This window comes from Muscardinus avellanarius (assembly GCF_963383645.1).
Source record: "Muscardinus avellanarius genome assembly, chromosome: 3".
In the NCBI taxonomy this organism is placed as follows: Eukaryota; Metazoa; Chordata; class Mammalia; order Rodentia; family Gliridae; genus Muscardinus; species Muscardinus avellanarius.
In genome coordinates this window covers 118105926-118132670 of record NC_137788.1, presented here as the reverse complement: position 1 = coordinate 118132670, position 26745 = coordinate 118105926, and the positions used below count along the sequence as shown (strand labels likewise).

The window sequence follows — 26745 nt, the reverse complement described above, 5'->3', positions numbered from 1 at the left end:
TTAGGATTTATTGAAGGCTGCCAGCACAGCCCAGATCATCTCCGTGGCACTGTGCTTTGTCCCCTCCACTTCGGGGTCCAGTTCTACGAGGTCCTTGGCTCTGTTCATTGCCACGTCATACCTGTCATCTGTCAGAGAGGAGAAGACGTTCTCTAGCACATCGGAGGAGTGGGCCAGCACCAGCAGCGCCAGCGTGCGCCTGTCCATGCGCTGAGGGTCGTTCACCCACCGCTCCAGTACACTATCTTGAAGTTTTTTCACTAGTCGCTGCTTCTCAGTTATATTGGTCACCGGATGAGTAGTCATGTCAAATAGTAGGAAATTCTGTTTCTCGGTGGTTAGAATGCCCTTCTCTACCAGGTTCTTTGCAATTCGCTCTCGTACATTTCTCAGCTGGTACTGTAATTTAAAAGGGTTCCAGGTCTCACCTATGGGGAAAAGAAACAGCATATAATGAACAGAAGGAGGGAACCAAAATGGATAAAGTAAATTAATTTTTTTTGTGGGTCTGGGGATGGAACCCAGGGGCAATTGACCTTCAGGCTACACCCTATTTTTATTCTTTATTTTGAAACAGGGCCTCACTAAGTTACGGAGGGCCTTACGAAGTAGCTGAAGCCTCCCGAATGCTGAGATTACAAGCGTACGCCACCACACCTGGCGTAAATTATTTTATTTTATTGTGGTACTGTGGACTGAATCTAGGCGTACTCTATACCATCCCGTTTCATTTCATTTTATTTTATTTTTGTTCTGGAGACTGAACTGGGAATTGAACCTACAGGCATCCTACCTCTAAGTTACACCACCAGCCCTATTTTATTTTTAATTCTGAAATGGTCTCGCTAAATTGTCGAGGCTGGCCTTGAACCTATGATCCTTTTGTAACAGCCTGAAAAGTACTGAGATTACAGGCATGTGCCACTGTGCAAGGCCTTTTTTGGTGGTACTGGGGGTAGAACCCAGAGGCTTTCTACCTCTGGGCTATCCTCCCAGACCTTTTTTTTAATATATTTTATTTGGAAACAGGGTCTCACTAAGTTGCTGAGAGCCTCACTAAGTAGCTGAGGCTGGCTTCGAACCTGTGCGATCCTCCTGTCTCAGCCTCCCAAGCACGAGGATTACAAGCGTGCGCCACCACGCCCGGCTTGCAAGGCCTTTTTTATTTTGTGACAGTATCACTAAGTTGCTCAGGCTGACTTCAAACTTGCAATCTTCCTGCCTCAGCCTCCAGAATAGTGGGGTTACAGGTGTTGTTACCATGGTCAGCTTCTGAATGATTAAAAATTTAAAAGCACAATCTCCATTCATTAATGAAAATGAATTTTTTTTTTTTGTGGGTCTGGGGATGAAACCCAGGGGCATCCAACCTCTGAGCTATACCCTCTGCCCTATTTTTTATTCTTTATTTTGAAACAGGGTCTCATTAAGTTGTGGATGGCCTCACTAGGTAGCTCAGGCTGTCTGCGAACCGCGATCCGATCTCAGCCTCCCAAATGCTGGGATTACAAGCGTGCGCCACCACGCGTGGCTCCCAGCCCTATTTTTTATTCTTTATTTTGAAACAGGGTCTCACTGGGTTGCAAAGGGCCTCACTTAAGTAGCTGAGGCTGTCTGCGAACCGTGATCCTCCTGTCTCAGCCTCCCGAATGCTGGGATTACAAGCATGCACCACCTCGCCCAGCTGAGGGACACACTTTTTTTTTCTTTTGGTATTGAGGATGGAACCCAGGGGCATTCTGCCTCTGAGTTACACCCCCAGCCCTATTTTTTTATTCTTTTTTTTGGTGGTACTGGGGTTCCTGGAAACCCTTCTCCCTCTGGGCTACACTCCCAGACCTATTTTATATATTTTTTTATTTGGAAACAGGGTGTCTTAAGCCAGTGAGGCTGGCTCTGAACCAGCGCGATCCTCCTGTCTCCGCCTCCCAAGCATGGGGATTACAAGCGTGCACCACGCCCAGTTTATTTTTTATTTTGAAACAAGATCTCACTAAATTGCAAAGGACTTGCTAAATAGCTGAGGCTATCTGCGAACTGTGATCCTCTTGTCTCAGCCTCCCAAATGCAGGGATTACAAGCGTGTGCCACCATGTCCAGCTGAGTAGCACACTTTTTTTTTTCTGTAGTGAGAATGGAACCCAGGGGCATTCTACCTCTGAGCTACACTCCCACTCCTATCTTTTAGTCTTTTTATTTTTGAAACAGGGTCTCACTGAGTAGGGAAGGGCTTCACAAAGTAGCTGAGGCTGTCCACAAACCGCGATGATCCTCCTGTCTAAGCCTTCTGAATATTGGGATTACAAGAGTGCACTACCATGCCTGTCTGAGGTGCACTTTTAATCCCAGTATTTAGGTGGCTGAGACAGTAGAATCTCAGGTTCACGGCCAGCCTCAGCAACTTAGTGAAGCCATCTGCAACTTAGTGAGACCCTGTTTCAAAATAAAAGAATAAACTGGACATGGTGACACACACTTGTAATCCCAGTACTTGGGATGCTGAGACAGGAGGATCACTGGTTCAAAGCCAGCCTTGGAAACTTAGCGAGACCCTGTTTCCAAATAAGATATAAAATTGGGCTGGAGGTGTAACTTGGAGATAGAATGCCTCTGGGTTCAAACACCAGTACTCCCTGGTTTCATTCCCAGTACCACCACATACACACACACACACACACACACACACACACACACACACACACACAAAGGACTGGGGAAGGACTGAGGATATAGTTTACTGGCAGAATACTCCTGGCTTCAACACCCAGTTACACACATACACAGAAAATGTGGCAAAGAGCTTGAAATTCCCCCAAAGAAGGTAGATGCTTAATATCATTGGCCATTTCACACCTATTAGGATGGCTATAACTAAGAAAAGAAAGAGAAAAAAAAAGAAAAGAACAAGTGTTGACCAAGATATGGAGAAATTACAACACTAAAACATTGCTGGTGGGAATCTAAAATGGCACATGCTTTGTGAAAAACAGTTTGTTAGTTTCTCAAAAGGATAAACACAAGCCAGGCGTGGTGGTGCACATGTGTAATCCCAGTACTTGGGAGGCTGAGACAAGAGGATCATAGGTTTGCAGCCAGCCTCAGCTACTTAGTAAGGCCCTCTGAAACTTAGTGAGACCCTGTTTCAAAATAAAGAATAAAAAAATAGGGTTGGGGATGTAATTTGGAGGTAGAATGCCTCTGGGTTCTATCCCCAGTACCAAAACAAACAAACAAACAAACAAACACAGAACCAAAATATGACCAAGCAATTCTACTACTAGTTATATATCCAAAAGAACTGAAAGCAGGAACTTGAACAGGTATGTGTATACCCATGTTCATAGCAGCATTATTTATTTATTTATTTATTTTTATTTTTTGGTGGTACTGGGGCTCCTGGAAGCCCTTCTACCTCTGGGATACATTCCCATGGGCTACACTCCCAGACCTATTTTTTAACTTTTTATGTGGAAACAGGGTCTCTTAAGCCAGCGTAGCTGGCTCCGAACCAGCGCGATCCTCCTGTCTCCGCTTCCCAAGCACGGGGATTACAAGCGTGCGCCACCATGCCTGGCCTAGCAACATTATTTATAATAGCCAAAGGTTAAAATAATACAAGATGAATGGATAAAAAAAAGTGGTATACACATACACACATAAATGCACACTGGTGCACACACATGGGCATATTAATTGCCATAAAAATAAAATTTTTATTCTGCAACATGGAATGGACCTTGACAAACATCATGAAATAAGTCAGACACAGAAAGGACAGTATTGTTTGATTCCACTTATATGAGGTACCTTAGAATAGGCAAATTCAAAGAGACAAAGTAAAATAGGGGTTTCTGGGACTAGAGAGAGAGGCAAAAAGAGAGTTATTATTTAATGGGTACTGAGTTTTTATTGGTGATGGTGAGAAAGCTTTGACTATCTGTAGAGGTGATAGTTACACAACATTGTGAATTTTTTTTTTGAGGTACTGGGGTTCCTGGAAACCCTTCTACCTCCGGACTACACTCCCAGACCTGTTTTTTCATATTTTTGTTTGGAAACAGGGTCTCTTAAGCCAGAGAGGCTGGCTTTGAACCTGCACGATCCTCCTGTCTCTGCCTCCCAAGCGTGGGGATTACAAGTATGTGCCACCATGTCTGGCTATGAATGTTTAATGCCACTGAACTATATGTTTATGAATGGCAAAAAAAAATATATATATATATATACATATATATACACACATAATATGCACATACACACATATATAAATATATATAAAACCACAATACATACCACAATAAAAAAATGCTAGTTGTTGGGTGTGGTGGTGCACACTTGTAATCCCAGTATTTGGGAGGCTGAGACAAGAGGATTGCAGGTTTGCAGCCAGTCTCAGCAATTTAGTGAGGCCCTCCACAACTTAGCGAGACCATGTTTCAAAATAAAGAATAAGCCAGGCTGGTAGCGCATGCTTGTAATCCCAGCATTTGAGAAGCTGGTTCCATCCCCAGCAACACACACACACACACACACACACAAAAAAAAAAAAAATATGGTTGGGGGTGTAGCTAGGAGGTAGAATACCCCTGGGGTTCCATTCTCAATACTGAAAGAAAAAAAAACCCAGGAAATTCATGACTGGTAGATTGTATCAGTGTCAATATCCTAGTTATCGCCCAGCATGGTGGCGCATGCTTGTAATCCCAGTGTTTGGGAGGCTGAGACAGGAGGATTGCACAGGTTCGAAGCCAGCCTCAGCTACTTGGTGAGGCTCTCAGCAACTTAGTGAGACCCTGTTTCCAAATAAAATAGAAAATAGGTCTGGGAGTATAGCCCGGAGGTAGAAAGCCTCTGGGTTCCACCCCTAGTACAACTAAAAAAAAAAAAAAAAAAAAAAAAAAAAAAAAATCCTGGTTATCACCTCAATAAAGAAACTTTCTTGTGAAGCCAGGCGTGGTGGCGCACGCTTGTAATCCCAGCGCTTGGGAGTCTGAGACAGGAGGATCGCGCAGGTTCGAAGCCAGCCTCAGCTACTTAGTGAGGCTCTCAGCAACTTAGTGAGACCCTGTTTCCAACTAAAATATGAAATGGGTCTGGGAGTATAGCCTGGAAGTAGAAAGCCTCTGGGTTCCACCCCTAGTACCACCAAAAAATAAAAAATAAATAAATAAATAAAATTTCTTGTGAAAAATACTATTTTTCGCTGGGCTTGGTGGCGCACGCTTGTAATCCCCGCACTTGGAAGGCAGAGACAAGAGGATTGTGCAGGAGAGGATTGCGCAGGTTTGAAGCCAGCCATGCTGGCTTAAGAGACCCTGTTTCCAAAAAAAGAAAAACGTATAAAATAGGTCTGGGAGTGTAGCCCGGAGGTAGAAGGGCTTCCAGGTACACCAGTACCATCCCCCCCCCCAAAAAAAAAGAATACTATTCTTCAATGTGTTAAAGAGGGAGGGTGGCAGATGATACACAGAAGCTTTGGAAAACTTTAGTTATCAAAATTAATCATATGTATCTTACCCAGCACACGAGGGATTTCTGTACTTCTTATCCCAACCTGAATAAAGAGTAGGATAAAGATAACCAAGCATGAAGCTGTGAATCCTTTTGAGTAATCTTACCAGTGAGCAGCTCTATCCATGTCTGGACAGTTTCCGTGGGTTCAGTTGCTTTGATGTGTTTGAGAGTTTCATCCAGTAAAACATCCCCTGTTGGGCTGTCTGACTTTAACAACACCTGTGAGAAAAGAAGAAACAAAGGACTCTGATTAGCCGGCCGTGGTGGCGCACAGAATCCCAGCAATCCCAGCATTGGGAGTAAGAGACCAGAGGCTGGTGGTGCGTGGACAGTATCAGCTACTTAGTGAGGCCCTTCACAACTCAGTGAGACCCTGTTTGTAAAACAAAAAGACAAAAAATAGGGCTGGGGGTGTTGCTTGGAGGTACAATGGCCTTGGGTTCCATCCCTGGTACTGCAAAAAAATAGAAGAGTGCCCTTAGGTTCCATCCCTGGTACAAAAAAAAAAAAAAAAAAAAAGACTCTGATTCATTCATCACGTGTGTGTGTGTGGGGGTGATTGAACTCAGTTCAGTTGCTGCGGCTGTCTTTGAACCTGCACTTCTCTTGTCTCAGCCTTTCAAGTACTGGGATTACTAGCGTGTGCCACCATGCCTGGTTTATCATTTTTTTTTTCTTTTTTTTTGCAGTACTGAGGATTGAACCCAGGAGCATTCTACCTCCAAGCTATACCTCCAGCCCTATTTTTTATTCTTTTTTTTTTGTTGGTACTGAGGTTCCTGGAAACCCTTCTACCTCTGGGTTACACTCTTAGACCTGTGTTTTTTTCTATGTTTTTTTTATTTTTATTTGGAAACAAGGTCTCTTAAGCCAGCACAGCTGGCTCTGAACCTGCGCGATCCTCCTGTCTCCACCTCCCAAGCGCACCACCACACCCAACTTTATTCTTTATTTTGAAACAGGGTCTCAATAAGTTGTGAAGGGCCTCACTAAGTAATTGAGGCTGGTTGAGAACCTGCGATCCTCCTGTCTCAGCCTCCCAAATGCTGGGATTACTAGCATGCACCACCATACCAGGTTTATAAATTTGTTGTTGTTGTTTTTGTAGTATGAAACCTAGGCACATTCTACTCCTGAGCTACTCCCCAGACCTATTTTTTATTCTTTATTTTGAAACAGGGTCTCACTAAGTTGTGGAGGGCCTCACTAAGTAGCTGAGGCTGGCCAGCAACCACGATCCTCCTGTCTTATCTTCCCAAGTAGTAGGATTACAAGCATGCGCCATCATGCCTGGTTTATAAATTTGGTTCTAAATGATATAGGATAATGCCAGGTATGGTGATGCATGCCTCTAATATAGTATATTGGGAGGCTGAGACATGAGGATAGCAGGATCGAAGCCAATTTTAGCAATTTAGGGTTTGATGAAAGAAAGAAAATACAAAAATATACTTCAAAGCTGGGCGTGGTGGTACACGTTTGTAATCCCAGCATTTGGGAGGCTGAGACAGGAGGATCAGGGTTCACAGCCAGCCTCAGCTACTTAGTGAGGCCCTTTGCAACTCAGTGAGACCCTGTTTCAAAGTAAAGAATAAAAAGAGAAGCCAGGCATGGTGGCGCATGCTTGTAATCCCAGCATTTGGGAGACTGAGACAGGAGGATCACAATTTGAGGACAGCCTCAGCTACTTAAGTGAGGCCCTCTGCAACTTAGTGAGACCCTGTTTCAAAATAAAGAATAAAAAATAGGGCAGGGGGTGTAGCTCAGAGGTCGAATGCCCCCGAGTTCCATTCCCAGACCCGCAAAAAAAAAAAAAAAAAAGAGAGAGAGAGAGAGAGAGAGAGAGAGAGAGAGAGAGAGAGAGAGAGAGACTAAAAAATAGGGTTGGGGGTATAGTTTGGAGGTAGAATGCCCCTGGTTATATCCCCAGTACCATAAAACAAAACAAAACAAACAAACAAACAAAAACAAATATACTTTATATGTTAGAAATAACTTCCAGTAAATGGAGGAAGAGAAACAGAATAGTGAAGAGAATAAACAGAGTTGAGCGTGGTGGTACATGCCTGTAAGTGTTTGGGATTAAATGTACTTTTTCTGCATGTAAAAGAAGACAAAATCATGCGTTTCCTTTGACTGCTAAGGATAGTTAAGCTTCTCTCTCTGCTATAGGACAATTAAACCTGTTTTAGACAATGGCACAGCTGAGTCACTGATATTTCTCCTGTCTCACTTCAAATCCACTTATTCTTCCAAAATGTACTGGTGGTGTTTGCCTTTCCATAAGAAAAGACGTCCACAGAAGATGCCTTACCTTTCTGTCTAAGAGTCGCTTCTTACGCATGGTGGGGGGTTCCAGATAGATTCGCCCTCGCATGGCCAGCTCTATCAGGATGCCCCCTCGAAGGCCAGATGATATGCAGTCATTCCAGAAAGATGTATAACCCTAGGAGAGGGGAAAAGGAACATGTTCTCAAAGTGATACTCACTTCTGGCCGAAGTCTAAGAATGAGGTATGATTTTTTTGTGATTCATTTGACATCACACCATATGAACTCAAAGCAAAGTATATAGTAGGAAAATACGAAGTTTCTTTAATCTCCTTAATCCAAACTGCCCAATATACATGCAAATTATATATATATATATATATATATATATATATATTTTTTTTTTTTTTTTTTTTTTTTTTTTTGTGGTACTGGGGGTGGAACCCAGAGGCTTTCTACCTCCGGGCTATACTCCCAGATCCATTTTATATTTTATTTGGAAACAGGGTCTCACTAAGTAGCTGAGAGCCTCACTCACTAAGTAGCTGAGGCTGGCTTTGAACCTGTGTGATCCTCCTGTCTCAGCCTCCCAAGCGCAGGGATTACAAGCGTGCGCCACCACGCCCGGCAACCGTATATATTTAAAAAAAAATTTTTTTTTTTTGGTGGTACTGGGGTTCCTGGAAGCCCTTCTACCTCCGGGCTACACTCCCAGACCTATTTTTACATTTTTATTTGGAAACAGGGTCTCCTAAGCCAGCGCGCGTGGCTGGCTTGGAACCTGTGCTATCCTCCTGTCTCCACCTCCCAAGCGTGGAGATTACAAGCGTGCACCACTATGCCCAGCCATATATTTTTTTGAAAGGGTCTTTTTTTTTGTCTTTTTGGAACTGGGGATCAAACCCAGAATACCACACCTGCAAAGCAGGCGCTTTGCTACTGAGCTACATCCTAGCCCCCTGCCCCCACCCTCATATTTTTATGCTTTATCTTTATTTTTGGTTGTTGTTGCAGGTCTGGGGATGGAACCCAGGGACATCCGACCTCCGAGCTATATCCCCTGCCCTATTTTTTATTCTTTATTTTAAAACAGGGTTTCACTAAGTTATGGAGAGCCTTACTAAGTAGCTGAGGCTGTCCACGAACCGCGATCCTCTGGTTTCAGCCTCCCAAATGCTGGGATTACAAGCATGCGCCACCATGCCCAGCTATGTTTTATCTTGAAACAGGGTCTCACTAAGTCGCAGAGGGCCGCACTAAGTAGCTGAGGCTGGCTGCAAACCTGTGATCCTCCTGTGGCAGCCTCCCAAGTGCTGGGATTACAGTTGTGCACCACTACACCCTACTGCCCTGCCCTTTCTTTTTCTTTCTTTTTGCGGTACTGGGGATGGAACCAGGGTCATTCTACCTCCAAGCTACATCCCAGCCTGATTTTAAAAATAATTTTAGAGCCGGGTGTGGTGGTACACACTTGTAATCCCAGTGCTTGGGAGACTGAGACAGGAGGATCACACAGGTTCAAAGCCAGCCTCAACTACTTAGTGAGGCTCTCAGCAACTTGGTGAGACCCTGTTTCCAAATAGATTATATATAAATATTAGGGCTGGGGTATAGCCTGGAGGTAGAAAGCCCCTGGGTTCCACCCCCCCAGTATCACAAAAAAATTTTAAATTAATTAGTTAATTAATTTTGTTTTACAGTACTTAGGATAGAACCCAGGGGCATTCTACCTCCGAGGTACAACCCTAGCCTGGTTTTTTATTCTTTATTTTGAAACAGGGTCTCACTGAGTTGCAAAGGCCTCACTAAATAGTAGCTGAGGCTATCCTCTAACAAATCCTCCTGTCTCAGACTCCCAAATGCTGAGATTACATGGGTGTGCCACCACACCCGTCTTGCCCCTTTCATATTGAAACAAGTTCTCACTAAACTGCTGAGGCTAGCTTCAAATCTGCAACCCTCCTATCTTGGCCTCCCAAGTATTGGGATTACAGGAATGTACTTAGCCCTGAATTATTATATTCTGATTTCAAGGTTTTTTTTTTTTTGGTATTGTGAATTGAACCCAGAGGCATTCTGCCTCCAAGCTCCACTCTTGGTCTTTTTTTTTTTTTAGTACCTCTGAGCTCCACCGCCCATTTTGATTTTTTGTTCTTTCTTTCTTTTTTTATTTATTTTTGCGGGTCTGGGAACGGAACCAAGGGGCATTCAATCTCTGAGCTACACCCCCTGCCCTACTTTTTATTCTTTACTTTGAAACAGGGTCTCACTAAGTTGCAAAGGGCCTCTCTAAGTAGTTGAGGCTGTCCGTGAACCGCAATCCTCCTGTCTTTAGCCTCCCAAATGCTGGGATTACAAGCGTGCACCACCATGCTCGGCTTTATTTTTAAACAGGGTCTCACTAATTTGCAGATGGCCTCACTAAGTAGCTGAGGCTGTCTTTGAACCTGCAATCCTCCTGTCTCAGCCTCCCAAGTACTAGGATTACAAGCATCTACCATCATGCCCAGCTTTTTCTCCTCTTTTATTTTTATTGTTTTGTACTGAGGATCAATCCCAAGGGTATTCTCTCTGAACCACATGCTCAGCCCTATTTTTATTCATTTAATTTTTCGGTATTGGGTATTGAACCCAAGGGCATTCTACCTCTGAGCTACATCCCCAGCCCTATTTTTTATTCTTTACGCTGAAACAGGGTCTCACTAAGTTGTAGATGGCCTTACTAAGTAGCTGAGGCTGGCCATGAACCTGAAATCTTCTTGTTTCAGCCTCACAAATGCTGAGATTACAAGCCTGTGCCACCACTCCCGGCTTCTATTTTTATTTTTATTACTTTTTTTGTGGTACTATGGGTTGAACCCAGGGCATTCTACCTCTGAGCTACACCCTCAGCCCTATTTTATTTTTTATTTTGAAACAAGGTCTCACTAGGTTGTTGAGAGTCTTGATACACTGCTGAGGCTATCCTCCAACCTGAGAGCTTCCTCTCTCAGCCTCCCAAGTACTGTCATTAGCCATGTGTGCCACTGTGCTTGACCCTTTTCCCTCTTTATTATCTTGGAAATTATATATTCATTTCTTTCTTTCTTTCTTTCTTTCTTTCTTTCTTTCTTTCTTTCTTTCTTTCTTTCTTTCGTGTGTATATCTAGGGATTAAACCTAGGGGTATTCTATCTTTGAGCTACACCCCAGTCTGTCCATCCTTTCTCCTTTTTTTTTTTTTTTTTTGGTGGTACTGGGGTTCCTGGAAGCCCTTCTACCTCCGGGCTACACTCCCAGACCTATTTTTACATTTTTATTTGGAAACAGGGTCTCCTAAGCCAGCGCACGCGGCTGGCTTCGAACCTGCGCGATCCTCCTGTCTATGCCTCCCAAGCACGGGGATTACAAACGTGCGCCACCATGCCTGGCGATCCTTCCTTCCCTTCCTTCCTTTTTTTTTTTTTTTTTTTTTTTTTTTTGTGTGTGTGTGTGGTATGGGGGATGGAACCCAGGGGCATTATACCTCCGAGCTACATCCCCAGCCCTATTTTTTAGTCTTTTTTGTAACAGGATCTCAATGAATTGCAAAGGGCCTAAGTAGCTGAGGCTGTCTGTGAACTGCCATCCTCTGGTCTCAGCCTCCCAAATGCTGAGATTACAAGCGTGTGCCAGCACGCCCGGCTTCATTCCTTTCTTTTGGAAGTTATGACTTGAAAATTTTACGTGCGTGTTCATTCATTTGAAATGAATATAAAACCTAAATGTGAAAGTATTCAATACTTTTACCACTTTCTTAGTTGTCCAACACCTTATCTTTTTTACCTCACAAATTAGATATCGGTGATGACCATCACTGTAGTATACAGGCAGCACTCTCTTAGATTTACTCGGATGCTTACCTGTTCTTTTGCTCACCATTCCTTCTTGCACCTCAGACCTCTTTTCTTGTACCATTTTCCTTCTTCCTAAAGTAAAATTTCCTTAAGTGAAAGTCTGTTGGAGGCAGATTCTACTTTATCTGAAATGTTCTTTTTTTAAATTTTTTTGTGGTACTGGGGATTGAACCCAGGGACCTTCTACCTCTGAGCTACAACCCCAGTTCGATTTTTTGTTCTTTTGAAACTTTATTTCTCACTAAGTTGTGGAGGGCCTCACTAAATAGCTGAGGTTGGCCTCGAACCTGCGATCTCCTGTCTCTCAGCCTCCCAAGTACTGGGATTACAAGTGTGCCCCACCATGCCTGTCTCCCCCAGCCCTTTTAAAATTTTTATTTTGAAACAAGTTTTTACTAGGTTGTGGAGAGCTTTGCTAAGTTGCTGAGGCTGGCTTCCAACCTGTGATCTTCTTGTCTAAGCTTCCCACAGGTACTGGATTACAGGTGTGGGTTACCACACCTGGCCTGACTTCAAGTTCTTTAGTGAATTCCTGTGGCTTTGCTCTGAAGTGCCAACTAACTAGCATGACAAATTTTATCTAGCATAACAGAGGTCAAAAAAGCGAATTTGTTCTCCACTATTTTCTTTATTCTTTCTTCCTGGGACTTTGGTCTTTTTTCCCCCATACTAATGGGAATTGAACCCAGAGGTATTCTACTTCTGAGCTACACCTCCAGCCATATATATATATATATATATATATATATATATATATATATATATATATATATATATATTTAATTTGGAAACGGTCTCACTACATAGCTGAGGCTGGCATGAACCTGTAATCCTACTGTTTCAGCCTCCCAAGTACTGGGATTACCAGTATGTAATGCCTGGCTTGTTTTTGAGGCAGGTTTAACCCCACCGCCCAAGTTGGCCTTGAACTCCTAGGTTTGCAAGTGATCCTCCTTGTCTCAAGGGATCCAGTCTCAGTCTTGGGAGTAGCTGGAACTACAAGTGTATGCCACTGCACAGGGCTGCCAAGTTATTTCATATCTGGCTTCCAATTTATTAACTGTCTCTTTTTTTTTTGTGGTACTGGGAGTGGAACCCAGGGGCTTTTCTACCTCTGGGCTATACTCCCAGACCTATTTTATATTTTATTTGGAAACAGGGTCTCACTAAATTGCTGAAAGCCTCACTAAGTAGCTGAGACTGGCTTCTAATCTGTGCGATCCTCCTGTCTCAGCCTCCTAAACGCTGGGATTACAAGTGTGTGCCACCATGCTCGGCTATTTTTTTATTTTGAAAGTCTTCCCTCCGCCTCCGACCCCTGGGATAATGAGTATTAAACCTAGAGGCATCCATCTCTAAGTTATACCTGTAGCCCTATTTTTCATTCTTTTATTTTATTATTTTTTGAGGTACTGGGGATGGAACCCAGGAGCATTCTACCTTCGAGCGACACCCCCAGTCCTATTTTTTATTCTTTATTTTGAAACAGGGTCTGAGTTACAAAGAGCCTAAGTAGCTGAGGCTAGCCACCAACCCGTCATTCTCCCGTGTCAGCCTCCTAAATGCTGGGATTACAAGTGTGCACCACGATGTCTAGCTCATTCTTTATTTTGAAACAGGGTTTGGCTCTATTCAGTAGTTGAGGCTGGCTGCAAACCTATTATTATTATTATTATTATTATTTTTTTTTTTTTTTTTTTGCAGGTGTGGGGATGGAACCCAGGGGCATTCGACCTCTGAGCTACACCCCCTGCCTTATTTTCTTTCCTTCCTTCCTTCCTTTCTGCGGGTCTGGGGATGGAATCCAGAGGCATTTGACCTCTGAGCTACACCCCCTGTCCTATTTTTTATTCTTTATTTTTGAAACAGGGTCTCACTAAGTTGCGGAGGGCCTCACTAAGTAGCTGAGGCTGTCTGCGAACCGTGATCCTCTGGTCTCAGCCTCCTGAATGCTGGGATTACAAGCGTGTACCACCACACGCTTCTTTATTTTTGAGTTGCAGAGGGGCTAAGTAGCTGAGGCTGTCTGCAAACCACAATCCTCTGGCCTCAGATTCCCGAATGCTGGGATTACAAGTGTTTGCCACCACGCCTGGCCTTGAAAACCTATTTTTTTATTCTTTATTTTGAAACAGGGTCTCACTAAATTGCGGAGGGCCTCACTGAGTAGCTGAGGCTGGGCATGAACCTGTGATCCTCCTGTCTCAGCCTCCCAAGTACTGAGATTACAAGCATGTACCAACCACACCCGGCTTGAAACAGGGTCTTGCTAAGTTGATGAGTCTCAACTACTTGCTGTAGCTGTCCTAAGACCTTCAATCTTCCTGTCTCTGAGATTAAAAATGTAGGCTACTATGCCTGGCTCCTTTTTATTTTTTATTTTATTTTTTTGTAGTCCAGAGGATGGAAACCAGGGGCATTCTACCACTGAGCTACACCTCTAGACCTATTTTTCATTCTTTATTTTGAAAGAAGGTCTCACTAAGTTGTGAAGGGCTTCACTAAATAGCTGAGGCTAGCCAGGAACCTGCGATCCTTCTTTGTAGGCCTCTCAAATACTGGGATTAAAAGCGTGTGCACCATGCCCAGCTCTGGCTTTTTATTTTTTGAGACAACATCTTGCTGAATTGCCCAGGCTGGCTTTGAACTTGCAATTCTTCTCCCTCAGTCTCCTGAGTCACTGGAATTACAGAAATTAGCCACTGTGCCTACCTCACCTATTGGATTTTAATTTTAGTATGTTTGGGGCCTTGATGATCATCTCCACTTTCCTAAGGCTCAATAATATATTAATAATTAAGCTTATTCAAGATTGAATATGTGAGCCCATATTGCTAGAGGTAGAGTTGCTCCAATTCCATTGTTCCCCCTATACCCAAAATGATTTATAAGCTCAAATATAGTTATCTCTTTTCCCCCAAACTTATATACCTTTCAAATGTTCCTCGTAGTTTTAGAACTGAGTTTAAATGGTTTAGTACAGTGCTCAAGCCAAATTGCTCTCTTGCCTCTTTCCTTCTCTGGAACACTACTAGTAATTGGCTATCCTCAACTTTTTTTTTTTTAAATTTTTATTTTGTGTGCGTGTTATGTGTATGGGTGTTACTGGAATCTGAACCCAGGGGCAGTCTACCTTTGAGCTACAGCCTAGTCCTATTTTTTAATTTTTTATTTTGAAACAGGGTCTCACTAAGTTGTGGAGGGCCTCACTAAGTAGCTGAAGCTGGCTGCAAACCTGTGATCCTCCTGTCTCATCTTCCCAAGTACAGGATTACAAGCATGCGCCCCCATATGCCTGGCTCCTGAAGTGTTTTCGGTGCTCTGACTGCAACACTTTGCCTACTGGCCTTTGCATTCTCTGCTATACAGAGAAACTGGGAATCAATATTCTTTCTTCTCCAACTCCTGTACATCTTCCGTGTAACCTCTAACTTCCTTTCCCTCCACCTCACCTTGTGGGCCGTGATCCTCACCTGGGTGTGCCTACATATGCTTTCCTCATAACATCTATGGCATCACACCACACCCAACTGTTTGTCCTCACTAGACTATAAATTCCTTAAGGAGAGAGTATCCTTTGTGGCAGACACATCATATCTGTTTAATAAATATTTCTCTAACACACAGACTTATGATTGAAAGTAAATGTGCTAATGTGGCAAAAGCTCAGCTGGAGACATCAGTCTCCCCTGGCTCACGCTTTCTGAAGACTAATCTTCCGCTTAAGTCTAGGACTAGTTTTTTCTTCCCCTGCCTGCCTCATGGGCAGGCAAGTCATGTGACTCCTCTTTAAGGAACAGACCATTCCTTTTAGCTTAATATTTTATTTAATGTAATTTAGCTGCCCAGTTAAGGTTAAACTATAACTTACTTCAGAACACACAATTTATTCAGGCAAAACACATGTAGTCCTGGTGACTAACTCTCAACAGGTGTGCAAACATTTCAGCCAGTATTAAATCCTGGAGAAAAGTTTTCCTTTGTTTTTTTATTTCTCTCTGACAATATATAACTTCTGTTTCAGTGACAGTGATGTCAGACTGTCAACAGAACTATAAATGAGAAGCATTGTAGCTAAGCAATAGAGACCAGGATGTAGAACCGGTGTTTCTGAATATTATTCTTGTTTACTGCAGTATCCTAAAACATGTAAAACTCTCCAAATGAATTTTAAACTTTTTATGGAGTAATTTGCAATAATAGGAAAAGTAAAATAGCACTCTACATAGAGTTTTAAAATATTCTAAAACAGCCGGGTGTGGTGGCGCACGCTTGTAATCCCCGTACTTGGGAGGCTGAGACAGGAGGATCGCACAGGTTCGAAGCCAGCCTCAGCTACTTAGTGGGGCTCTCAGCAACTTAGTGAGACCTTGTTTCCAAATAAAATATAAAATAGGTCTGGGAGTATAGCACAGAAGTAGAAGGCTTCTGGGTTCCACCCCCAGTACCACCAAAAATAAAAAAATAAATAAAAAATAAAATAAAATATTCTAAAATAAATACCTATACAACTACAAGGAGATTAATTTTTTGTGTGTGCGCGCGTGGTACTGGGAATTGAACCCAGAGGCATTCTACCTCTGAGCTACACCCCCAGACTGATTTTATTTCTTATTTGGAAATAAGGTCTGGAAGCATGCACCACCATGCCCAGCTTAGAGACTGGATGTAGAAAAAGATAATCACTGGCTAGGCGTGGTGGCATATGCCTGTGATCCCTGTACTTGGGAGGCTGACACAGGAGCATCACCGGTTCTAGGACAGTTTCAGCTTCAGCTTCAACAAGTAGTGAGACACATCAATCCAGCAAGACACTGTTTCAAAAATAAAAATAAAAAAGGGCCAGGGGATGTAGTTCAGAGGTAGAATGGCCCTGAGTTCAATTCCCAATACAAAAAAAAAAAAAAAAAAAATTCACTAAGAGATGATAGTATATGTTCTCCATTTACTATGGCTATAGATGACCAATAGAGACTATGATACTGTTATCTAGAGTAATATAGAACAGATTCATGATGCAAAATCCAGGTGGAGAGTAGCCTGGGGAAAGAGTGTTGTTACATTTCTTTCTTTTTTTTTTTTTTTTGGTGGTATTGGGGGTGGAACCCAGAGGCTTTCTACCTCCAGGCTATACTCCCAGACCTATTTTATATTTTATTTGGAAACAGGGTCTCAATAAGTTGCTGAGAGCCTCACTCAGTAGCTGAGGCTGGTTTCAAACTGCACGATCCTCCTGTCTCAGCCTCCCAAGGGTGGGGATTACAAGCGTGCGCCACCACGCCCAGCTGTGTTGTTACATTTCTAAAGTCTTTTCCCTAATCCATCTAGCTTGTGAATTCTCAAACTATTCTCAAGCACATGAAATAGTAGCTTATATGCTTTTCTTTCTTTTTTTTCTCTTCTTTGTGTGTGTATAGTACTAGGGATTGACCCAGGAGCATTCTACCTCTAAGCTACATCCCCAGTCCTATTTTATATTCTTTTGAAACAGGGTCTCTCTAAGTTATGGAGGGCCTCACTAAGTAGCTGAGGCTGACTCTGAGCCTGTGATCCTCCTGTCTCAGCCTCCCAAGTACTGGGATTACAAGTGTGGGCCACCATGCCCGGCTACTTATGGCTACTTATATGCTTTTCTTTTCCCATAATTTGTCACTTATGAGAAAAAGAAATTTTCATTGCTACATACTGTCCAGGGCTCTAAATCTATTCCCCCACAATTACTCAAATGATTTAAAATCAATTTAGAAACAAAGACAACTAAGGATACTGTGTTAAGGGCCAATGCTTTAGAGTGCCTAAGCAGAAAGACTTAGCACATACGTATGAAAGTCATCATTCAGTCATTAAATTTCTTTACTACAGGTGATATCTATGAGGAAAAGCACAGTTTAAGGGCTACTAAAAACTGACAATAGTTGGACACTGGTGGCACATGCTTGTAATCCCAGTACTTGGGAGGCTGAGAAAGGAGGATCATGTTTGGGAGGCAGACACTGGAGGATTGTGGTTCGCAGACAGCCTCAGCTACTTAGTGAGGCCCTTCACAAGTCAGTGAGACTCTTATTTCAAAAAATAAAAGACTAAAGCCAGGCGTGGTGGCGCACGCTTGTAATCCCAGCATTTGGGAGGCTGAGACCAGAGGATCACAGTTCATGGACAGTCTCAGCTACTTAGTGACGCTCTTTGCAACTCAGTGAAACCCTGTTTCAAAATAAAAGAATAAAAAATAGGGCAGGGACAGCTTGGAGGTCTAACGCCCCTGGGTTCCATCCCCAGACCTGCAAAAAAAAAAAAAAAAAAAAAAAAAAAAAAAAAGACTAGCCAGGTGTGGCACATGCTTGTAATCCCAGCATTTGGGAGGCTACAGCCTCAGCTACTTAGGCCCTTTGCAACTCAATGAGACCGTGTTTCAGCAATAAGAATAAGAAGCAATTTTCAGCAATAAGAATCACGCAGGAGGCATTACAATCCCAGACTTCAAATTATACTATAGATCAAGAGTAGTAAAAACAGCATGGTACTGGCACAATAACAGGTATACTGACCAGTGGAACAGAATAGAAGATATAGATACAAATCCACACACCTATAGTCAATTAATCTTTGACAAAGGGGCCAAACTCATACGCTGGAGAAAAGACAGCGTTTTCAACAAATGGTGCTGGGAAAACTGGCTGTCCATTTGTAGAAAGATGGAACTAAATCCTTGCTTTTCACCATGCACAGGAATCAACTCGAGATGGATCAAAGACTTAGAGATTAGACCAGAGACTGTGAAGTTATTAGAAGAGGGCATAGGCTCAACACTCCAACATATAGGCACAGGCAGTAACTTTCTCAACAAGACCTCCAAAGCTCAGGAAATTAAAGCAAGAATTAACAAGTGGGATGGCATCAAACTAAAAAGTTTTTTCTCATCAAAGGAAACCATCAAGAACCTAAAGAGGAAGCCTACAGAATGGGAAAAGATCTTTACCAGCCACCACTCTGATAGGGGGCTAATATCCAGAATTTACAAACAGCTCAAAAGACTCTACACTAGCAAAACAACCCAATCAAGAAATGGGCAATTGAATTGAATAGACACTTTACAAAAGAAGAGATAAAAATGGCCAAAAGATACATGAAAAGACGTTCTTCATCATTAGCCATCAAGGGAGATGCAAATCAAAACTACACTGAGATTCCATCTAACCCCAGTCAGAGTGGCAAGCATAAAGAAATCAAATAACAGCAAATGCTGGTGAGGATGTGGGGAAAGAGGAACTCTTCTACACTTTTGGTGGGAGTGGAAACTAGTTCAGTCACTATGGAGATCTGTATGGAGATTCCTTAGAAAACTGGGAATAGATCCACCATATGATCCAGCTCTACCACTCCTGGGTATTTTTCCAAGGGGGTTGAAATCAGAGAAAGACAGCAACATATGCATACCTATGTTCATAGCAGCACAATTTGTAATAGCCAAAATATGGAAACAACCTAGGTCCCCATCAACAGATGAATGGATTGCAAAATTATGGGAAATACACACAATGGAATTCTATTCAGCTACAACAAAAATCATGTCATTCGTAAGAAGATGGAAAGTTCTGGAGAGCATTATGTTAAGTGAGATCAGCCAAACACAGAAAGAGAAGGGACATGTTTCCTCTAATATGTCCAAACTAGGGAGCACTGGGGATACCAGAGGGACTCCAGATAATGGAAGGGAAATCTCAGCAAAGTTTGAATGGAAAGCTAGGAAAGGAAGAAGGCTGAATTTGATTAATGAGGGGCTACTTCCAAATATGTGTAAAAGTATGAATATAGCATGGTTATCCTGGGCATTCATTGTTGGGAGGGGGAAGGGAAAATGGGAGGGCACCAAGTACAGTTTAAATGTATGCCATTTACTTTCAGTATAAAAAAAAAAAAAAAAAAAAAAAAAGACTAGCCAGGCGTGGTGGCACATGCTTATAATCCCAGCATTTAGGAGGCTACAGCCTCAGCTACTTAGGCCCTTTACAACTCAATGAGACCATGTTTCAAAATAAAGAATAAAAAATAGGCCTGGGGGTGTAGTTTGGAGGTAGAATGCCCTTGGGTTCTATCCCCAGTTTTGAAAAAAAAAATGAAAAAAGAAAGGAGGATCGTGATTCATGGACAGCCTCAGCTACTTAGTGAGACCCTTTGCAACTCAGTGAGACCCTGTTTCAAAAATTAAAAAATAGGGCTGGAATATAGCTCAGAGGTAGAATGCCCCTGGGTTTTATCCCCAGTACTGGAAAAAAAAAAATCACATTACAGAAATATACAATTGAGAAAAGTGAAAGTCTCCTGGAATCTAATCCTCTCCAGGTGACCATTATAAACAAGTTAGTAGGCGGGCGTGGTGGTGCACGCTTGTAATCCCCACGCTTGGGAGGCAGAGACATGAGGATCGCGCAGGTTCAAAGCCAGCCACGCGCACTGGCTTAGGAGACCCTGTTTCCAAATAAAAATGTAAAAATAGGTCTGGGAGTGTAGCCTAGAGGTAGAAGGGCTTCCAGGAACCCCCAGTACCACCAAATAAATAAATAAATAAATAAACAAGTTAGTGGGTACTATACACACACACATATGTATATATATATATTCTATTTTATATGCATTCATATTATTACAGAAATGAGATTATACTGAGTGGCAACTTTTTTCAATTACCCATTATTCTGGTATCTTTCCACATCAGTAAATATAGATGTGCTATATTTTAGATGCACTATAATTTATATAACTAAGCCTCTACATATGTATATTTAGGTTGATGATAAGTTTTTGTTATTACCAAAAAAATTCTATAAAGAAATTCGTTTGTGAGCCAGGCATCACCAGGCCTAGTGACACATTCTTATAATCCCAGTATTTGGGAGGCAAAGACAGAAGAGGCGCAGGTGCGCACCCAGCCTTAGCAATGGGTGTAGCTTAGAGGTAGAACACACCTGGGTTCCACCCCTAGTATCATACACACACAAAGAAATTCATTTGTGGCTGGGCATGGTGGCATATACCTGTAATCCCAGTAGTTGGGAGTCTGACACAGGAGGATCACAGGTTTGAAAACAGCCTCGGTAAGTGGTAGACTCTCATCAACCTAGGGAGACCCTGTTTCAAAATAAAAATAAAATAGGGCTGGGGGTGTCCCAGAGTTCAATCCCACTAACACACACACACACACACACACACACACACACACACACACACTCACACACTCACACACTCACACACTCACACACACAGTAGACTGTTAGGGGAAAAGAGAAAAGAAAACAAAAAAACTTAAAACCACACTAAAAAATATGCTTATAAAGGCTTTTAAAAATAACATTTGAAAAGCTGGACATGTTGGCATACACTTGTAATCCAATTTTTGAGAGGCTGAGACAGGAGTATCACAGGTTCAAGGACAGCCTCAGGAAATAGTAGACTCATCAACCTAATGAGAGACTATTTCAAAAATTAAAAATAAAATAGGGCTGGAGGTATAACTGGGAAGTAGAATGCCTCTGGGTTCAAACCCCAGTATCAAAATAATTGCTTATTAGAAAATTGAATGAGAAAATACTAGGTACATAATTGAGTATTCATGATTACTAAAATGTAAAATGTTGTACTTTAATTAATCAGTTATTAATATATTTATTTATTTGGTGGTACTAGGGTTCCTGGAAACCCTCCTACCTACAGGCTACACTCCCAGACACCTATTTTTTATATTTTTATTTGGAAACAGGGTCTCCTAAGCCAGCGCGCACGGCTGGCTTCGAACCTGCGCGATCCTCCTGTGTCCGCCTCCCAAGTGCCGGGATTATAGGCATGCGCCACCACGCCCGGCCCTTTTATTTTCTTTTTGCAGTGCTAGAGATTGAAGCGAAGGATTTTATGCATAGGAGGCAAATGTACTACATCCCTGGGCCCCCAGTTTTATTTCCTTTTACAAGAGTAAATGATTCTTTAGAGTTATGTTTGGATTTAATAAAGAACAAAGCAAATATTCTTTTTTGTTTGTTAACAGACTGCTAAACACATACAAAAATTAAAAATAAAAACCCAACAAACAAGTCCTTCTGGTACATTTATCCCACTCATAATGGCAGTAACTGCATACAAGATTTATTGTTCATACTGCACAATCAGGAAACTAAAAGGCAAAACCATGTAGTGACCTAATTTAGACTTTTAATCTTTTCTTTTTGTGATACTAAGGGTGGAACCCAGGGGCCTTTCTACCTCCGGGCTCTACTCCCAGACCTATTATTTTACTTTATTTGGAAACAAGGTCTCACTAAGTTGCTGAGAGCCTCACTGAGTAGCTGAGGCTGGCTTTGAACCTGTGCGATCCTCCTGTCTCAGCCTCCCAAGCGCGGGGATTACAAGTGTGCGCCACCATACCCGGCGACTTTTAAACTTAATAAAATGTTTTAGGACTGAGTCACTTTTAGGAGGAGCAATTTTCACTTGTATTCCCAGCTCTTGGGAAGCTGAGACAGGAGGACTGGTTCCCAGATAGCCTTAGCTACTTAGTGAATCCCTCCGCAAAAGACCCTGTTTCAAAATAAAAAATAGGGTTGGGGGTATAGCTTTTGAAGGTAAAAGGTCCGTTGGCTCCTCCCCCAGTACCGCAAGAAAAAAACAAAAGAGGAGCAATTTTTTTTTAAATCTATAGCTAGTAATTGATTTATCGTGACTGACAGCCTTTTGTGTGTGTGTGTGTGGTACTGGGGAATGAACCCAGGGACATTCAACTTCTGAGCTATACTACCAGCCCTATTTTTTATTTTTATTTTGAAACAGGGTCTCACTAAGTAGATGAGAGTCTCACTACTTTTTTTTTGGTGTGTGTGTGGTACTATGGATTGAATCCAGGGGCATTTTACCTCTGAGCTACACCCCCAGCCCTATTTTTTATTTTTAAATTTTGAAACAGGGTCACACTAAATTCCAGAAGGCCTTGCTAAGTAGCTGAGGCTGGCCGAGAAACCATGATCCTCCTCTCAGCCTTCCAAGTACTGGGATTACAAGAGTGCTCTACTATGCCCAACAAGGATATTCTTTTGTTTTTCTTTGCAATACTGGGGATGGAACCCAGGAGCATTTTACCTCCGAGCTACGCTCCCAGACTTACTTACTTACTTACTTACTTACTTACTTATTTATTTATTTATTTATTTATTTATTTATTTATTTCGGCACTGGGGATTGAACCTAGGGGCATTCTACCTCTGAGCTATACCCCAGCCCTATTTTTTAGTCTTTTATTTTTGATAACAGGGTCTCACTGAGTTGCAAAGGGCCTCACTTAGGTAGCTGAGGCTGTCCGTGAACTGTGATCCTCCTGTTTCAGCCTCCCAAATGCTGGGATTATAAGTGTGCACCACCATGCCCAGTTTGCTAACTTTCTTTTTCTTTTCTTTTTTTTTTTTTTTTGTGGGTCTGGGGATGGAAGCCAGGACATTTGATCTCCGAGCTACACCCCCTGCCCTATTTTTTTATTCTTTATTTTGAAACAGGGTCTCACTAAGTTATGGTGTGCCTTAAGTAGCTGAGGCTGTCCGGGAACCAGGATCCTCCGGTCTCAGCCTCTGGAATGCTGGGATTACAAGCGTGCTCCACCACGACTGGCTCTGGTCATAACTCTTAATGAGGTCCTTTGATTTTTACTTTCTTTTCTAAAATTTGTATCAACTACAAAAACTTTACAAATACACAAAGATAAAGGCAGTTTCTCTATAACATAGAAATAAAAATTCTGATATTTAAGGTCAGGAGGAAATTAATCAGTCCTACTCAAAATGCAAAGCTGGGAGCTCAGAGGTAGAATGCTCCTGAGTTCAATTCCCAATGCCACAAAGAAAAAAAAAGATTAAAGATCTGGATTTTAGTGTCCAAGGATCAGTCACCCTCCCAAATTTCTTCATTATATTAACAAAAATATCCTATGAGATTATTCCTAAAACTTTTTTTTTTTTTTTTGCGGGTCTGGGGATGGAACCCAGGGGCATTTGACCTCCGAGCTACACCCCCTGCCCAATATTTTTATTCTTTATTTTTGAAACCGGGTTTCACTGAGTTGTGGAGGGCCTAAGTAGCTGAGGCTGGCTGCAAACCGTGAGCCTCCTCCAGTCTCAGCCTCCCAAATGCTGGGATTACAAGTGTGCGCCATCATGCCCGGCTGCCCTAAAACATTTCAATATTTGTGTCTTTGAGATAGTCTATCAAATCTAACTACATTACCTCTTTATCTTTTAGTCCCAGGAGCAATACTTCTTCCATAAGGGTGAGTCGGATATCCTTAGAGTCTCCAGTGTCTTCATTATCTGGACTCCTCTCTTGATTAGAATCTTCTTCACTTTCTACCTTCTTTTCAGAGTTCTTGCTTACTTCAGTGCGACGGGTCCGGTGGGTTAACGTGGTCATTCTCAATTGTTTCTGAAAGGGGCATAAAAAATGCCCATTTTTATGCGTATGTAAATAAACACATATTCATATATGCATACTGAAAATGTATATGAGTACAAAATATCTGTAATCCTAAATAAGTAATGACCAGAAAACTTAGGTATGTAACAGTATCTTTCCTCAAGTACAATAGTTTAGTTTAGTTTAGAGGTAGAATGCCTCTGGGTTCGATTACTAGCACTGCAATAATAATAATAATAATAATAATAATAATAATAATAATAATAATTTTTTGTGGGTCTGGGGATGGAATCCAGGGGCATTTGACCCCCAAGCCACACCCCCTGCCCTATTTTTATTCTTTATTTTGAAACAGGGACTCACTAAGTTGCAGAAGGCTTCACTAAGTAGCTGAGGCTGTCTGTGAAACACAATCCTCCGGTCTCAGCCTCCCAGATGCTGGGATTACAAGTGTGTGCCACCACTCCTGATCAATAATAATAATAAAAATAAAATAAAATAGAGCCAGGTTTAGTGGCTCATGCCTATAATCTCAGTACTTGGGAAGTTGAGACAGGAGGATTGCAGGTTTAAGACCAGCTTCAGCAACTTAGCAAGACCCTGTGTGAAAACAAGAAATAAAATAGGGCTGAGGGAGCCAGGCATGGTGGCACATACTTATAATACAGTGAGGGAGGCTGAAACAGATAATTCAGTTTTACAGCCAGTTTCAGCTACTTAGTGAGGCACTCCACAACTTAATGAGACCCTGTTTCAAAATAAAGACTAAAAATAGGGCTGGGAGAAACCGGGTGTGGTGGTGGCATGCTTGTAATCCCACAATTTGGGAGGCTGAGACTGGAGGATCTCGGTTTGCGAACAGCCTCAGCTACTTAGTGAGGCCCTGGGCAACTTACTAAGACCCTGTTTCAAAAATAAGAGAATAAAAAATAGGGTAGGGAGTGTAGCTCAGAGGTTGAATGCCCCTAGGTTCCATCCCTAGTACAAAAATAAAATTATTTAATTTAGAAAAATAGGCCTAGGGGTATAGAGTAGAACACCCCTGGTTCAATCCCCAGTACCACCAAAACCAACCAAACAACAACAAAAAATCAAATCAGTAATCCTAAAGTCCAGTAGAAATGATCATCTTTTAAGCATAGTTTCCTGTAACTACAACCCCAGAGTGAAGGTCCACCACTGTTACTCCTCTTACACATAATGGGTTTCCAAGTTAAATAAGACAGAATAGTGAAAATTTAGGAACATCTAGCCCCAAATGTAAATAATTTTTTTCTAGCCTGGAATTGAACCCAGGGGTACTCTACCACTAAGCTCCACTCTTGGTCCTATTTTATTTTTTGCTATGTCGTCAGGGCTGGCCTTAAACCTGCAATCTTCCTGTTTTAGCTTCCCTAGTACTGGGAGTATAGGTGTGGGCCATTGTGCCCTGCTGCACATGATCATTTATAAATAATTTTCATAAACATTCAATGGTCCTACTTTATAAAACACACAAAATATTGAAAGTAAAAAATGAGAAAAACAATAAAAATGTTTTAATATTTTCTTTCCATGCCCTAATGACTCATTTCAAGCCTTCACTTTGGAGACCAATACGTTAGAGAATAACATTTAGAAAATCATGTGTAGAGCCGGGCGTGGTGGCGCACGCTTGTAATCCCAGCATTCGGGAGTCTGAGACCTGGAGGATCGCGGTTCGCCTCAGCTACTTAGTGAGGCCCTCTGCAACTCAGTGAGACCCGGTTTCAAAATAAAGAATAAAAAATAGGGCAGGGGGTGTAGCCCGGAGGTCAAATGCCCCTGGGTTCCATCCCCAGACCCGCAAAAAAAAAAAAAAAAAAAAAAAAAAAAAAAAAAAAATCATGTGTAGTAAATCTGCATAATTAGTACACTTAACATCTCAAGCCCAGCTAGCCATCTTGCAAATACAAAAACAGCTTTCAACCAAAAACAATGTTAAAAGATTGGCATATTCTTCCTCAATTTTATATATACTGGCTGGGGATATAGCTCAGTGTTAGAGCATATATTTAGTTATTAAGATGCAAAAGGCTTTGGGCCCAATTCTTAGCACTGCAGGGGGTACAAATCAAAACATGTCTTTTTATATGATGTACTACAGTTGTTAAAATCTAAATGATCTGTGATAGCTTAAGGTTAGCATATTTTGTTTCAATCAAATATAGATATCATTTTTAAGATGATATCCAACAAATTTAAAATCAAGAGTTATTTAAAAGACTATCTTTGAGAACAAAAGGATAATATTTAAGAGTTGTTTTGACTGGACCCAGTTCTACCTTCTAGTAGGTACTGTTGTAGGGCCTTTCCTCAAACATGCCTTACGCTTTCTGTTTATCCTTGCTGGAGTTCTCTCCCTTTCCCCTTCCTCTCTAATCTTTACCCATGCTTCAAAAGCCGACTAAAGACCCACCATGAGGGCCTAAGTAAATCCCTTTCTTCATTTACCCATATGACCCATGGCCAGAATGGTCTCTTCCTCAACTGTACTTTCACAAAACTTTATTTATACTTACTTCCTTCAAAGTATTTATTATAGTCTTTCTTTTGGTATGGCTGTCTCTCAACTTTAAACATCTCGAGGGCGGGAATATTGTCTTCTTGGGTTTTTATATTCTCCAT

General features: G+C 41.9%; 1 protein-coding gene across 4 annotated transcripts; it reads right to left on the bottom strand.

Moving 5' to 3' along the window:
• Positions 1-26745, bottom strand: GOLPH3L (golgi phosphoprotein 3 like; the record flags this gene model as incomplete). Of its 4 annotated transcripts, XM_080692951.1 has the most annotated exons (5): positions 1-428; positions 5619-5733; positions 7829-7960; positions 23914-24108; positions 26640-26745. In XM_080692951.1, 4 exons carry the CDS (start codon positions 24094-24096, stop codon positions 1-3), a joined length of 858 nt encoding a protein of 285 aa, XP_080549077.1. The 4 variants fall into 4 exon arrangements, with proteins under 4 accessions (XP_080549077.1, XP_080549078.1, XP_080549079.1 ...); XM_080692952.1 differs by lacking the exon at positions 26640-26745 and having other exon boundaries at positions 1-452; positions 23914-24096; XM_080692953.1 differs by lacking the exons at positions 7829-7960; positions 26640-26745 and having other exon boundaries at positions 23914-24096.